This window comes from Nelusetta ayraudi, unplaced genomic scaffold (assembly GCF_046127955.1).
Source record: "Nelusetta ayraudi isolate G7.1 ecotype Tasmania unplaced genomic scaffold, CSIRO-AGI_Nayr_v1 ptg000011l, whole genome shotgun sequence".
NCBI lineage: Eukaryota > Metazoa > Chordata > Actinopteri > Tetraodontiformes > Monacanthidae > Nelusetta > Nelusetta ayraudi.
The window spans coordinates 1,877,411-1,894,410 of NW_027466061.1; the positions used below are offsets into that span (position 1 = coordinate 1,877,411).

The 17,000-nt window shown below is 44.5% G+C and overlaps 1 protein-coding gene across 1 annotated transcript in view; it reads right to left on the reverse strand.

Moving 5' to 3' along the window:
- Positions 1-82: 82 nt before the first annotated feature.
- Positions 83-17,000, reverse strand: part of jam3b (junctional adhesion molecule 3b) — a 33,355-nt gene continuing 16,437 nt past the window's right edge. The window contains exons 2-9 of the mRNA XM_076019976.1: positions 7,724-7,792; positions 7,529-7,642; positions 7,250-7,402; positions 6,520-6,722; positions 4,592-4,691; positions 4,376-4,505; positions 4,237-4,291; positions 83-3,540 (exon numbers count right to left, since the gene is read on the reverse strand). Of these exons, the coding sequence (XP_075876091.1) occupies positions 3,505-3,540; positions 4,237-4,291; positions 4,376-4,505; positions 4,592-4,691; positions 6,520-6,722; positions 7,250-7,402; positions 7,529-7,642; positions 7,724-7,792 (860 nt within the window). The 3' untranslated portion in view covers positions 83-3,504. The remainder of the gene's footprint in view (positions 3,541-4,236; positions 4,292-4,375; positions 4,506-4,591; positions 4,692-6,519; positions 6,723-7,249; positions 7,403-7,528; positions 7,643-7,723; positions 7,793-17,000) is intronic.

A 17,000-nucleotide genomic window follows, 5' to 3' on the forward strand; every position in this document is an offset into this window, starting at 1 on the left:
CTTGGGAAGAGTGTCATTGATAAAAACACTCTTTGTCTTAACTTTCCTGGCACATACTCAGAAAGCAAACAGACTTGCCCAGTAATATTAGAAGTGAACTTTATTAATCACAAACAGAGTGGTTGTCAAATGAAAATGAACAGCCCCAGTTGGCCCCAGACATTCTACTACTGTATGGAAGTGTTTTTCCTCAAAGTAACATCCACCCAGCCCTCCATTGGTAACAGAGTTTTTTTTTTTTTTACAGATTCAGGTCACCCTCAAAACAAACAAACAAACAAAAAACGGCGAGTTAGAGTTTTTTAACTTGAGTAAACAACACAAACCACCTGCTACTGTTAAATTTGTGAAAAATAATCTCAATCACGGTTGCCTTTGTAACACCCAGTAGCGGCCCGAGGGCTGATTGTTGTGACACAGAGCACGAAGCTGCTCTATTAAATGCAAATAGCGCCTGAATAATTGGAGCTCTGTCGCAGCTGCACGCAGTGCAGTCAGTCTGACTCCTGGATTGCACGCCGAGTTCCGTCTCAACCCGAGCGGAGGAGCAGCGGCAGGCTTCCAAACTAATGAAATGAAATTAACATACAGCAGTAAGCCAGTGAAACTGATCTTTTTTAAGCGTTATGACCCACAGCTCCACATAACCATAGAGACGCACCCCTGCTTTGGGCACACACCTCCTTTATTTTTATTTTATTTTATTTTTTGCCTAACAGTGCTACGTGTCTTTTACCAAAAATAATTCCCACTATATTTAGGCACTAAATATATATATATATATATGTATATATATATATATATGTATTCCTATTTCTACTTCAACATGTCTACATCTTCAAATCATTAATAAAATAAAAAAAAATATTTACAATTTCTTCAATGTAAAGAGGCAAAGTGAAAATTTGCTGCAGTCATTCCTCTCAAATGCCATGGGCAGATGAATACCAAACATGAGACCTCTGTCAGTATTGCAGAAATGTACAAGGGGGAGAGCTGGACTTTTTTTGTTTGTTTGTAAGGCACTTAAGAGGAATGAATTTGTTAAGGTAAATATTTGTGTGTGTGTGTGTGTGTGTGACTAACTATCAGGGGAGTAAGCCTAAAAACGTTTTTTTCGTTTGGGTTTCTGAATTTAAATTGCTAAAGCATGTGATGTTTAAAGAAATAAACCCTTGTCACTTTTGCGATATTCATCCATTAAGATGATCTGATGCGAGTTCTTTTTTCTTCCTCCGGTGTGCTGTTGGGAAAATACAGAACTTTGCTTGTGAGGCTTTAACTCGAAGCTGAAAATCTCATCTCGACAGACACGTCTCTCAAAACCATGACCTGGTTACCGAACATAATCCAGGAGAATCGCGAGTCCCCCACTTCGTCACTACTCGCGACACCGTTTAAAAGCGTCCGAATTCGCTTAGCCTAGCACTAACTCAGCTAGCTTGACTCTCAGAAAACAGCTGGCTCTCGACACTGCTTACAAAAGAGTCGTAGATTTTTATTGAGCATCGCTGTTTGGAAAGAGACGGTGCAGGTTCATGTTATTTATGACATTTGCACCCTTTTAGCATTGAATGTTTGAAGAAATGGTCACAGCAAGATAGCCTCAGGTGGATAAACAGGAGGAGGAAAGTGTCTCTGACTGTTGAACACCGTCAACGACTTCATGTGTGCCAGTTTTGGGCAGATCGTCTCTACCGTGGCTAACATTAGGATAACATTTCCAACATCATTCAAAACAGTGACATGAGTCATTCAATTAGCTGCATGGAAGTTCCACCAATACTGGTTCATAAACAGCGTTTTGTCATTTCATCATCAGGTGGCATCTGGATAAAAAAAAAATTAAAAAAAACTAAACTAAAACTAAAATGACGACATTCCTTCATTAGTTCTCCTAAAACTGCTTTTGCTCTAAATGATATGCTTAAATGTTACCTGATCTCAGTGGCACAAAAGGAAAGAGTTTCATACTGCCCCATGTGGATAAAAAAAAAAAAAAAGCATTTTCTTTTACCGCTTTACATGTTGTTGTAAGAAAGAAAAAAAAAATCTATATACAGTCAGCACAAGTGTTAACCCTCCAGACCACGTGGTGTAGGATCCGGTTTGCCCTGTGTGCCTTTAGCCCCGCTCTAAGGAATGAGGGCAACATGAGCGTGATCTCTACTTCTAACTATGAAAAAAGAAAGAAAAATTAGTCCAAACAAAAGGTTAAAAGTTGTGAGATGACTAGTACACAACACAAGCAGACAGCTGGTGGAAGTAAAACTATTTTTTTTGTGGACTTCTGTGAGCGTTCGCACCGATACCAGCTCCGCCTTCTGTAACTTTAAAACGGACAAGTTCTCTAAGGTTACGATTGCAAGTCACGACTGTCACTCCTACTGCTGCGTCAAGGCTACGCTATTTACTCGATTCAGGACACAAACGGGTGTTTTAACGGTAAATATGAACCGAAAATACTTTTGTTTTTGAAAAGAATAAAATGCAGAAGGTTTCTTTAGCTTGTTTGGTTCTGGAAGGTTAACTTACAAACCCTGTCATTTAAAATCATCTTCAATATAGTGTTATCCTGAACGCAAACTCTATCCTGAACTATACATTTAATATATATATATATGTACACAAGATAAACAGTAAGCATGAAAGGACACTTAAAATCAAGAAAATGCAGCACTGATTGTGTACAGTGTTTCACAGCATCTGACTGGCACTCTTCAAAGCCTCATACAACGACTATCTACAAACACTGAATCGGAAGTCTCTCACAAGTTGGGTCTCCCCCAGAGGACAAATTAAATATGTAAGACCGACCATCAAGAACTTCTTGATATGCTAAAACATAACTTTTTTTTTTTCTCCATTTGTCTTTCTTCCCCTAATTGCAAAGAAAACTTGATGCAAAGTGGTTAAAAGATTTTTTTTATCCACAATAAAATAAAATAAAAAACAAACAAAAAAAAAACAAACACGTTAGTATTTTACAAATATTTAAAAAAGTAAACCTTTTCTCTAGGCATTTTAAAATATATTCCATCAAAAATACTCTGACATATTTTAACAGTAGAAAAGAAATGTTATACAAATGACAGAAGGTCTGAAGCGAAAGCGTTTTATCGTAGAAATGTGTCGTGATAGACTGACTGGAGGAAGGAGACCGCCGCTTTTCCACGGGCGAGAGAAATGTGCCACAATCTCTGCCGCTCGCTTGAAATCATGCAATAACTGTAAAGTAACAACACCATAATAGTAATGAAGCCAAAGAAGAATGAAACTCAACAAACCAATCCCCGACCCCCGACCCCCGACCCCCGTGACACTGGAGCACATAGTTTTCCCGCCGAATCCTGTCACCTTTGGCAAATTTGAATAGTTGGATTTCGGTCGTGCTGCGCTTCCCCGGAGCGTGAACTGTGGCCACTCCGTGGTCAGACAGCGTGGAGTTCAGTCCCACATGTCACGTCCCTCACTCAGCACGAGGCCTTCGGCGTCCCCTCGCCCTCAGATCACAAATGAAGACTTGTGCCGGAAATCCCCCTGCAGAGAGAGAGCGCACAGGCGGAGGGGGGCAGTCAAATGACCGTGCATAGCATGAGATCAGTGGTTCCAGGCAATCAAATCACCTTCACCACTGCGGTTATAGTACGTATTATTGTTCATAACAAAGTGGACACTTTGCTACAGCTGCACTTTCCTCGCCAAGCTACAGCGTTCAGAGTTTCAGGGTGAAAGCACGGAGAAATACACTGACCCCTTCATTGTCTTGCATATTCTTTATTATTCTTTACTAGTAGGATTACAAAATGTCAGCAAAGACTCCGTTGAGGTTGGTAGCAAATGGGTGAAATGTACATTTGGAGTGAAGACATTTCACCCAGAGATGTGCAATGTGTTGATTCTTAGCCCGCCATATTTCACTAGAACCATCCAAACCCCCCTGTGTACACATGTTCCACTCACATCCTTTCATTTCCACCTGTCTCCTCTGGAGTTTTTCTACTTCCAGAGAACTGTTTAGCTGTGCTCTGTTGAATCTGCCTAGGTTGAGCTAAGCCTGCTCTTCTACAGTGTGTACATGTGGGTCCGACACTATTCCCTGTTGCTATCCAAGGTTACCGCATTACTATAACGCAACAACACCAATTGGATGGTCCAAGAAATTGAGGAAATACACTGACAACAGCACTGTCGATACATGATGCGCGTGTCCCGGGAGATTTCGGTCGTACTAACCTCGTCCTCTGTCCTGACATAGTCCACTCCGTCGCCTTTAGCTGGAACCTTGTAACTACGAGACACAAAGTCCAGTTTGGTTTCGGGGATGGCAGCGTAAAATGAGAATCACGGGCAGGAAGAAGCCTCGGTGTCTTACTTGTTTCCCGTCTGTTTTTGACTGGAGAAGAAGCCTTTCTTGTAGGCGCAGCAGATCCCTGCTGTTATGCACAGGAGCACCACAACCACCACCAGCACGCCCAGCACAATCCCAACCACGTCAATGTCGTCTGCGGGGATCGAATCAGAGGGAGCGGGCTTGAAGAGTTGCAATGTCAGGGGGGGAACTCAGGACGTGCTGCTGTAATGCACTTACAGACTTCCATGAGCTGAGGCGGACACTCTGCGTAGCCCGCGTCGTTCTTGGCTCGGCAGTAGTACTCTCCCGCGTCCTCTTTCCTCACCGCAATAAATTTCTGCATCCCAAAATGACCAAAGTCTGATTAATAACTGCATCAGTGTCTTGTTCTCTTGAGAGTTCACGTAGAGGTGATTATAAAAAGGTTTGGAAAATGCTTGCCTTAACTATGTACATATATAATGACATATTCAGAATCATGTCACATACACCGATAACATCACACAACCCCACCAGTTATGTAATCATAGCTCAATTAGGACACTAAATTAAAGGCAATTGTGTCCTTGTGACTATTCTTTTGACCAAAGTATGTGCAGCTTGGCTATGAAAGGCGCCGACTTGTCCCCGTTCAGCTCGTACACGTTAGACCTTTCACCAGTTGACCTATTACATCACAGGCCAAGCAGTCAGCTCAAGCCGTTAGCCAGTAGCGACCTGGGGAAAACAAAGCGCGTCGCGTCACTGATTGAAAATTGCATCAGCTTCTTTACAGCTCTCACCACGTTGCTTCTATTGTCTCGTCTGGTCATTGGTCCCTTCTGTTTTGCATTTGTGCTGCTCTACTTCCGGGTCAGTGGAGAACACGGAGAACTGTGGAGCGTGCAAAAGTCTACTCTACCAGTAAAGGTTAAGCGTGTAGGAGCTGATCCCAGGACCTGTTTATGTTCTTCTGTCTTTGGAAATAAATATTTGCTGTGATTTTAGTCATGGTACTATGCGTTTTGTACTTCCAAAGCAGTTTTAGGGTAGGAGTACACACATTTTTCTGGTATCATGCAAAGTACAAACTAAACTAAACTATGACTTTCAAACTAGATCCATATTCTCTTTAAAAAGTGCCAATATGCCATTATCATGTCCGGGGACTTTAAGTATGAAAATTGAGCTGAAGTGTTCATTAAGAGCGAGCAGTGAATAGAGTCAGTGGTCACATGTGTTCTGTGCCGATAGCGCATAAACCCTTTGAGATTCAAAGCGGAGAAAAATGGACCGCCCTCTTTTTTTTCTATCTGCACCAATGGGTTAAGGTTCTGCGTTTATTTATTTATTTTTACAAAAATATTTTACTGTTTTTATTGTTCTTTTAATTTCATTCTTCCTGCTCCCACTTTTGATGCTATTGTGCCCTTTATCATTATTATTGTTGTTATTATTATTATTATTATTATTATTATTATTATTATTTATTTATTTATTTATTTATTTATTTTGATACTATTCAGACTAAAACATATTTACATTTTTTGGAACAATTTTATTCAAGATACTTTTACTTATGTAGAGAAAAGAAACACAATGCTGATTGCAAGCAACAAAATGTCTATTCTACGCAGAGACTTGAAACGACTCAACTGAATATTGCTTGCAATTGCTGCAAATAATCTGAATAATCACGGATACATAAATAAAGAACATTATGTTAATCGCATCTGCAAATGGGAGTGGCTTCATCGTACGCGAGGGACGGAGAAACTGCATTCCTGCCAGCGTTGTAAAAATAACGGTCAACTGGAGGGACGGCAGGACCCTCGCTGGGTCGGAGCGGAGCGTCGACGCTTCCCAAGGTTTGCGGCGAGCGGCGTGCAGTCGGCGAGGAGGCCGCGAGTCAGGGGCCGGAGTGAAGGTTGTCGGTGTTGGGGTTGGGGGATGGTGGCGGGGGTCGGGGAGTGGAGAGCCAAACTGGAGCGCGAGAGAGAATTGAAGAATGTGCAAACGAGGACAGCAGATTCCCCTCGTGGCTCGAGCCCTCTCGCACCATCAACTGTCTCCCCAAAATATCCGCCCCCACCCCTGGGCGCCGGGCCACCGTGCCCACTGCCGTCCCGCCCTTGCTTCACATTGCGTGTCCTTGTGCGAGCAAGCGCATGTGCAGATGCACTCACCAGCGTGCCCGTCTCGGCGCTGAGCGTGTAGGAGGAGTTGAAGAACTTGAGGCTGGTCTTGGGGTCGTCGGGGATCTCCTCCCGGTTCTTGAACCACTGGTACTGGGACTTGGGGAAGCCCTCCTCCTCCACGCAGCTCAACTCCGCCGACTTGCCGAAAGGCACCGATTTTGGGACGCTGCACTTTGGCACCACGGGCTTCACTGCAGGGACAAACAACAATCGAGTCAGCTGATTGGCCGCTGTGACATTGACACAGGCCTGTTTGACACCCACTCCCCTGGCGACAGGCTTGGGATACTTTATAAATAAAGCACAAAACTGACATGTTGGTTGATTGTCTTGAATTATCTCGCCTCTACAGGCGTTTTCGTGCTCCAGAAAATGCCACCAAAACACGCAGCGCCTTGCTTTCTTTAGACCGCAATTCAAAGCAGATGCAGTTTCAGAGGTTTCCTCTTATAGCCTAGAACACGCCTTTGCAACTGGGCAGGTCTGGCCACAACACATCCACGTGTGTGTGTGTGTGTGTGTGTGTGTGTGTGTGTGTGTGTGTGCGCCAAAGGCTCGGTGCGACATACAACACGGTTTCCACTTACGACAAGCCCAAAGCGTGAATCACTGAGCAAGATTTCCCTTTATGGGCATTTTAATGGGCTTTATCTTTAAACTGCCTAAACACTGGCCCACGTCACGCGCTGATTGGATGACGGGAGAGGAGACGTGGTACCTCTGACGACGAGGTCAATCACAATCTCGTCAAAAGACTTCTGGTCGTCAATGGCAGTGACCTCGCAGCGGTACTTGGCGGTGTCCGATCTTGTGGCATTTGTTATGAGTAGCGTGGCAGGTTCTCTGATCTCCGCTCTTTTCTCCAGGTCGCCTGTAGGGGGGGACATTGGAAAAAAAAAATAATAATAATAAAAAAAAATAAACGGCCCATAAAAATTAAACAAATGAATCAGAAATAAAAATGGGACAGTGGATTCACTATTTGCTGTCAAACTACCTGAGATCTTGTTGTTGAAGTACACGTAGCTTGGCCCTTCGTTCGTAATCTTCTTCCACTCAATCCGGGGATTAGTTGTGGAAATCGATTCAATAACGCACGATAGCTCGATCTCTGCAAAACAGTGGAGAAACGTTTAGCGTCTTGGCCGACTGTGACGATGCGAGCTTCTCTGTCCTGTCGGCCGGCTCTTACTGTCGAATTCGTCGGTCCACGGTGACTCATCGTTCGTCCTCAGGACCACCGCTAACACGCTGAAGTAGCCTGAAAAACACGGGAGAAAAGGCAAATGCAACATGATCACCACCACGTCCGCGATCCAGTGACGAACTCGTGCTGCGTGCGCAATCCCAAGGATGCGCGGGGCTTATTTTAATACTGGGCTTGGTGATATACGTAACGCGTTGGCTCGTATTCCATTTCACAAACAGAATTAAAGTGATGATGAATTTGACTCCCCGCATCAGTGCAACGCTCAAACCATCTTGGTGTTCTTCGGCCACGGTGACTAGCTGCCCTTCTTCCTTTTTTAGTTGTGTGTCAAACCATTGTGTGCGTGTGTGGGTGGGTGTGATGATGGTGGAGGGGGTACTGTTTCCATGCGCAGTGGATAATTGCGCACGGAGGCATGTGCCCTTTTCAGGGCAAGCTAACCATGGCAGTAGTTCAACGGCTCGCCGACCCTCTTCCACTCTCTCTTCGCACGTCTCTGAGGCCGATGCCGTTGCCAGTGTGGTACTAATGGTGCAAGGGCAGCCCGCAAAGGATCCGTGTTGCTACGTGGCAAAGCCCTCGGGCCTTTGCTGAGTCATCCTGTTTGCCTCTATGCTTCATGAACAATCCCACAAAGTCATTTTGAAGTGTGGAATGGCAGTGTGTTTTTAGGATGACAACACACTGACTGAATCTTAATGTTCTTTCACCCCCAGGAACCCTTTCAGGAACATCCACACAGCGTCCACAGCGGTTTGACTGTTTACAACAGGACAGCTTGTATGTGCTGATATGACACTTGGATAAGAGCCGGTGCTGATAATAATTTTTGTCTTCGGCGGAATAACTGTTGCAGTATTTTCTAGCAAATATATGTATTGCATTAGTGTTCTGGCATTTTGTTGACTTAGTGAAAGGGCCACTGATACCAAGTGAGGAGAAAGCAGGAGGCAGTGACAAAACGGAAAGCATGTAACCTCACGACGCTGCTATCTGACCTTTTGCCTTGAAAACTGTAGACGATTAAAGTGAAGCAAGGGCGTCCAAGCTTTATCCACTGAAGGTCACATACAGAAAATTACAAAGAGGGCCGAGCGACCGTCATGAGCCTCGTCCCCTCCCTGTTTGATTTTCAGTTTGGCAGATACAATCTTTTAAACAATGACAGACATTAAAAACAAGCGGACAATTGAGTTTGTTGGGGGGATTTGTTCAGTCAACATTCGTCAACATCCTTCCTGCGCAAAGGAGTGAGTGAGGAAGAACTCAAACACAACGGTAAATCAACAGGAGTCCCTTAACGTCACCTAACACAATGTCTCTTCAGAGATGACGTCTGTATTTTTCGGGGGAATAAATCAGAATGTCCTCCAACATGCGCAGCAGCGCATTTTACCCCTGCATTCCAAAACCTTGCAGCGTTGTATATCAGTCAGCCGCAGCACGTTCGTTTGTGCTTGCGTTACCTGGCAGGAAAACGAGCTCCGCTTTGTCATCATCCTGTTTCGCATGAAATACCCTGAACTGAGTGGTAACACACACACACACACACTCAGGCAGCAGGAACTTTATCGTCCTGGGGAGGAAAGTACATACCCAGGAATAAAATTCCTCCTACTTTTGCTGGGAAAGTGCCTCCAGATACAGATAAGAACAACTGTATTGGAGTTGCAAACTGTACATGCGTCACATAAATTGAAATCTACTACCACAACAATAAAAGGGACAGTCCTTTTAACGGGATCACAAGTACCGCATTTTAATACAAATATCCCATCTTAATGCCAATGTGGTGCTAATTAGCGACGGCTGCGAGGTCTGTAGCTGCAAACAAAACAAGTCAGCGGGGAGCAGCCGACCTCCACCAACTGTCTTACCGACACAGCGGCGTCTGGGGTCACCTGCTAAAGCAGACAGGCTAAGCTGATTAGCCCACAGTCTCTGTGGAGATCATGACAAGACAACAGCTTGTTTTCAGCCCTGGCTGGTGCTTTGAGCGCCGCACAAAGGTCAAAATTAGTCCACACGCCTATTAATGAATCAACATCTCTTTGGAAAGTTTGCTCGGGGAAGAGTTCAGGGACACCACTGCAAGCCAGAACCTGCTGCGATGACGCTGATGGTAACTGTGGAAAAATATGATGTTTTCACATTGGCATCAAAATTGATGTGGAATAACTGCAGGTTATCACAGGTGAACCGCTGAGGATGACTGTCAAACTATATTCACGTGTACTGGAAATGAGATTTCAGCATTTGATTCGGCTCCCCTTCTCCACAGGGGGTAGTGTTCTGTACACAACAGCGGCAAAGAAGTTTGGTCCCCCAGGTGAGGCAAGTTTAGCTCGACGGCAATCGATGAAAAAAGTTCCTGATAACCTTTAAAAAAAAAAAAAAAATGGGTTTCTCAACGAGACGAGAACATGAACAAAGAATCACGGAGCGGCAAAGACGAGAACCTCCTCGCGACAGTCGAGACGCATGCGTGCATCCACTGGAAGCCTGTCACTTATTTAGTCTCCTCTCCGCGGCGCTGCGCAAAAAAAAGGCTTGCCGAGTTAAAAGATGGATGCGGAGGAGTGTTTTTATTTCGGAGCCTTTCTGAGGGCGTCGAGCACTGTCGCGACACTCCCGTACCAGCGTGAACCGTCTTCAGATGAAAAGCCGAGGACTTTTTTTTGTTTTTTTTAACACACCCAAATGCAGAAATGTGACTGCCTTCCTGTTTATGTGAAGGTGTTTCAAAAAAAAAAAAAAAAAAATCAGCACGACAATCAAATCCCCCTTTCGCTCCAAGTTTTATTCATTCCTCTTGCAGGAATGTGTTATTTTTACTTTTTCTGACAAAAGCCCCTGTGTGTCAGGAATGTCAGTGGCTTCAAATATAGCGCGTGTAGTGTGTAACTTAATATATTTAACTAGGCCAAGTGCACCAAAAGCTCCAAACTCCACCAGCCCGTGATGCTGAAACGGAATCCATAGTTAGTAAGAATTGAATTGTTCCACATGATTCATTTCAAACAATAAGTGTAAGATTTTCCATGAGCTGCGCCGTGTTTAGTGTGTTCCTGGGGCTTCTCCTTAATTCAGAGAGCATTAGTGCAGATTAGGTGCCTAAGTGAGCTTGATGTTCAGATAAAAAGCTCGAGAGGTCTGCCATGGAAACAGCTGCCCAGGAAAACACATGACCACTCCCTTCCAAAGGAAAAGGCTGGAGTACCAACATCAACACTGTCAAGCAAAAATGAAAAAAGAGGCGTGGCTGGGACTTCTGAGTGAAGGTAAGAAATCTCCAAGAAAGCATTCAGTGATCAGAAATCTCTAGATAAAAAAAACAAGACCTCGATGTTGCACAACGTCACAACAACAGACTCTGGAGACACTTTCCGACTTTCTGCCGCGACCTCACAGAGGGGGCCACACCTGTTTTCCACCCAACAGCTTTCAAGTTGCATAGATAGACAGTATTTACTTACAAGAGGTCAGTTTTCAGCAACTGTTCAGCCTGTTTGGTTGCTGACGAGCCAATTAGTCTCGTCGACTCGTCTCTGATTCACACGGCCAGTAAATACTCGTGGTGGCGCAAGGGTTTGAAAAGAAAAAGAGAGGATATTTTAACACTGACCAGCATGGGCTACTAACACACTGAGTACAATTCACTGAAAGTGGACAGAGGAGGATAAAACAGGAGGTGCGGAGCACCAAAGTGTGAAGTTTAAGTTGTTTTCCACTTAATGTTAAGTGACATCTTTCGTCATTCCTGCCTCTCTCTCAGTAAGGTCCAGCTGGATGGACTGTGCAGTCAGCTGTTTGTGCTGACAGTGTGTCATGAGAGGGTGATTTTCCAGCTCTCCTCCAGTTTGTCTAACTCATCCTCCCCTGGTTAGAACCATCCTGTCTGCATTCCTACTTCCTTAAAATAGAATTACACCAGAGGAGGACAAGATAAACTAACTATAAATTGGTTGCTGTTTTTTTTAAGTTATTTTTTTTGCCAGTATGCTTCCATAAGAGGATGGGATCGGGGTGGGTCTGAACCTCTAAAACGCTGAAAAGACAGCGTGTGCTAAGCGGGCCTGTGCGAAAGATGTCTGATGTGGATTATTAGCTTTTAAAACATGCAGGTGCTCAGTGACCTACATATTCTATGAAAATCTCTCTTTCCTCCCTCCATTTTTCTCCCCTTCTGGTTGGACACAGCTGTGTGAGATCTGGCAATCTGCAAATCTGCATTTAAGTTTTTTTCTTTTTTTTTTAATCTTCCTTGCTGCCCCCATGACGGGCGCTGGGGTTTTCTTTGTAATCTTAGTGTAATGCCCTCATAAAACCCCACTCCACCCTCCAGGTTTAACGGCGCTGAATAATACAATAGGCACGAAGGACCTGGGTATTTCCTGATGCCTGCACTCGGTAATGAATCTCCTCCCCTCTCACTGTTGTTCGCTCCCCCCCCCCCCCAAGGGGGAAACTGTTGGCTTCCCGTGCCGTTTTTGGGTGTATCCGGAGAAGTGAGAGCCGGGATCATAAATAGAAAGGTTCAATTAAAACAACCCAGCTGCATTCCCCGCGGAACACCTCCACCTCGTGCCTGTGGAGGATATTCCCACGCTCCTCCGCCAGCTCGCACATCAAAGTGCAGACATCCACTTTCACTTCTGTATCCACCAGTTGCTGTTTGGAAGCTGCGCACATATTTGCATGCCAGCGGAGTAACGCGGGAACATCAACATGAGCCTGTCGCGCTTTCGGCAAAAAAGAAATTCGCATACGGCCCAAACACGAGCCTTTCGGTAATGATGTACGCTGCAATCCGAGTCACTCTGACACGACGGGTTGCAGTTGAGGACATCGAAATTGACCGGCTGCTTACTTTGGGCTACAAAAAAGAGCGGCCTCCCTCATGAAAAACTGCCCCTGCTCCTGACCAGTTAGCAATATCAAGCCCCGACATCTCCAAGGCCACGTCCTCCGAATGATTGATTCATGTATTTCAGCACTTAATAAAAATGGAAACGCGAGAGAGAGGGAGACAGAGAGAGAGAGGGAGAGAGAAAAGACTGCGTGTGTCACAGATCCACCAAGCCACATTCGGACCAACGCTCGGTTAAGATTGAGCATGTGCGTCCACATACACGTGTTAAGCCAGGTCCGTGGGTATGAGGACGGGACGTGCATGCTCCGTATTCAGTGCATGTATCTTGTGTTACACGAATAACATGGCCTAGATACCCCTGATGCATATTCAGCACCGCCTTTCCTACGGAAACACAGGTAAACACGCAAATTAAGACAGGGGGGGAAAACAATACCGTGGACCTTGAGGAGTGAAAGTGAAGAGGTAGAAAACTAAATATGAAGAGCCACTGAGCGGGGCGCTTTGACCCATCGTGGATCTCCAACCATTTCCCTCAATAATGTCTAAATGCAGGAAAACGGCCACGCACATGCCCAACGTGTCTTTGCACGGAAGGTAAAACGATGTGACACCAAAGAAACGCAAACCAGAAATCTCGTCAACACTGCAAATGCCCGTCATGTTAAAGCAACTGGAATTCAAGATTATTTTACTGAAGGAATTTTCCTGACACAATATATATATAGACATTGTTATAATGTCTATATATAGACTCTGATTGTACAAAGCGCTTTGAGACGTGATTGATTGATTGATTGATCGTTAAATACTTAAAAATAACTGATTGGCTGGCAAAGTGTCATTGTTTCTCGTTCCCTAAAGAATGATTTTCATAGTCTTAGATTACTCGTATGATTCCACTACTAAATAATAAATAGATGACTTTGTCAGAGCCAGGAAGACACAACATGCACAACATGCTTTGTTCAGAGGTTGCCAGGCGCTCTGTCAGGTTTCGCTGGTGCATCCCATTTGAGGTCGCTGTTGGAATTTCCTTACTGAAAGCCACGTGCGCCATCTCTTTAAGGGTGTTAAATGTTTCGTGCTCTAAAAAACTAGGTGAGAGAACTTGGCTTGGCCCACATGCCTGCCGAGTATTTGGACACAGAACTCAAAAGTTCAGCGTGAGCCTCGGGCACATTGAGGCAAAGTCAGAGAAACTGTCATTTTTCGAGGTGCTACAAAGGTAAAGTTGAAGCTAGGAAAAAATGAAAAGATCTGCCAGCAAGCTGTATAATATTTCAAGAATAAAGTTACTCATTAAGAGCATCTGTCTGTCACAGGCATATAATAAAAACATAAGCTAAAAACAATGTTGTGTCAAATCATAAACAAAATGACATGATTGTGAGTCATTGGTGTAATGGCGCTTTAATTGGAGCTATTTAGAGCCGGCAGAGTAACACTGTGCCGATGACTGAGGGCCAGCGAAAAGTCGAACAGCGTATTGCTGAAGCACTCTCATGTCTTGCACGCTTTCCCCTGAGGAGACACTAATTTCCATTTGATAAAGGTCTATGATGTCAGCAGGGACACAAAGCCTGACAAATTAATTCATAAGAGCATCACATATTACCATAAGCTTCTTTCTGAGAGACGATTACAGCTCGATCCTAGACAAAAGTGCCCTCCGCTGCTCCAGTTCCCATAGCAATATTGCTGATATTTCCATAGTAACTGATGCTTTTTCTGTCGTACCTTCCCTTCCTCCCACCGGTGACCAGCGCTGACACATGATCCCACCTGTTTTTGGTGGCGGCGGGAGAAAGTGGCAGAACAGACCCTCCAAGGTCTGGCTCCGGGAAACCGTCGTCTCCTCTTGACACGATGACAAAAAGGTGGGGGTGTTAGGGCCGAGCTAGCAGGCTGGTTGACCTCAGGTTGTATTGGCACAGCTGTGGTCATCAACTAGTGTCAAAGGTAGTTCAACCTCCCATTTTCTGCTCACACCTACTCCTGACATTAAACGTAGGCAGTCTGTAAGCAAAAATTGGTTCATCCCTTCATCATTTGATCCAAGTCGTTTTAAACTAGAATCTTGATGCCTGGCACGACGTCATTTTCCAAACCAAAATATTAAACATTCGCCGATGTCTGCTAATAAATATCATTTGCAATCAGAAGAAGAACAATTTGGATGACTTCGTTAGAGCAGCAGCAAATACTCTGAATTCAAAATATTTTATGAATACAAAATAAAATAATCAATTAGTTGTAAAATAACCTTGAGCTAGGCAGAGAAAGTGAGAGGCTTTCTCTGTGTTTGTGATGGCTTTTTGGATTATCCCAAACAAACTATTCATGAGATAAAATAAAAACGGAAGTTCTTTAGGCACGGTAATATCTTCTCGGGAAAGGAAGGGAAAATCCCCCTCTTGGTTTGAGAAAAACAATTTTGTTCTTTTATTCCCATTACATTCTAAAGCCAAAATAGGCTTTGGTTCCCCTGAGAATGAATTTAGCTAGCAAATGATCAACACACAACTCTAACCTAAGCAGTTCATCTATAGTTCACATTATCTTACTTAAGAGGCTTCTAGGAACTGACTGTCAAAAAAAAAAGAAAGTAAAACTGAATAAGTGCGTGGCAAAAGAGGCGTGAAGAGAGGTTAAAATGAACTGCCGTATCGCAGGGTCTGAGGTTTGATCAGCTGCTGAGCAAATGTCACCGGGTTTGAACCAACATGGATGGACCCATTGCGGCCTGTCACTGCAGAGGCAGCAAAGACACGTATGTTAAATATGCAGCTATATTAAACTCGCTTTTAAGTGTATCACATGCTGAACAGGGGTGGAGCACACTGCTAAGTTTGTGGTTCACTTCATGCAACATGTCAGTATCACTCAAAGGGTTTTATGCAAAGTCCTTCTTAAATCTGTTTTTGCTGCGAACGCTTTGCAATACTGATTGAAATGGATACAAGTGAAACACTCCCAAAAAGACACGTCTGCTTTCCAGCGGAAATGTACACGTTTAGAGCTGCTGTTTTAGCTCATCCTTTCGCCGTCCCTTTTTAATTGCAAGAGTGTAACTAAAAGTAACTGACTGCTGACATATTGTTGAGTCGAAACCGTTGTGTCCAGCACACTGGGTGGATAAGCTCAGTCAGCAGGCCTCTTTCCTGCAGTGGGGTAGGATACGCTCTATGGAATTACAATGCACATGAGATGAAAGTGGTCAGATGAACGCTGTCCTCAGAATGCCAAGTGGTCGGCCGTTAATCAGATTTAACCAGCTCAGAAGCAAAGTGCAGCCGTTCATTAAAGCGCAGACCTGTGGATGCAAACTAGGGTGCACGTCGACATTTACGAGGAGGTTCGTCAGGGTGATGGATGAAAGGTCTAAAATCTAAATACCGAATCTTCTTTATGTGCTGGAAGTTGAGTAGGGTTATGTCAACATATGATGAAAAGCACCAGATCATGTAGAAAGGAAGAGAGGAAAACCCCTTCAAATTGATTGAATTGTTCCCTTCATTAACCGTTTGATTGACTGAGCACGTATTAGTGTCTAAATGCAATAATAAGCAAGGAAATGAGAAAAACAGCAACCTTATTCACCAAACTGAAAAGCACTGAATAATACACACTGAACCATTGGCAGTATTACTAATCATGTGTAATTGTATCTCAGAAGGAATTTCAAAAGTCACCCTTTCCACACGCTCGTCTCAAACTCGGGCTGATGTCCCAGACAAGCTCCACTGCTCTGCAAAAGCTCATTCAGGCCAACTTGAAGTTGCATCCTGGCATCACGAGCTCATTGGAATGCATACCATTCTTTCCAGGTGTACTCAAACACCACCCTGCTTTACCCACGAGGGCTCCTCCTGCATTAATGCGTTCTGCATTTACATATGTGTGTGCTGCAGGCCCCGACCTGCTAGTCTGGCACAGCCTGAGCAGCCCATGTGCCTTGCTGCTGGTGAGCCCTCCGATCTAGGGAAGGGTCAAAGAATCGGCCTGGGCCAATGAGAGGGTGGAGGGGGGCGTAGGGGAGGAGCCGATGGTGTCACTGAATGCCTGGGAACCTGTCACTTTGTGTCAGCGTTAGCGTCTACATCTGGCCCGCTCTCACTTTGACCTCAAGCAAAGTAGGGCTAGCTCACAGGACTGGACCGCAGAGTAGGAAAGACAACTTTTACTCTTTCACCTTACAAACAGCGCCTTTCTCCTGCCACGCTGCCAGTCACAGCATTAGCTCATCAATTTACGTCAGTGTGCTCAGATCCCACGGACTGGATGGCAGTTTAATCTAAAAGAAAGGGGGAGCCTCAGGAGGGGCAATGCGTACCTTTGGCCAGGTTTAAACTGGTGTCAAGGTTCCAAAGTCCAAGACATGAA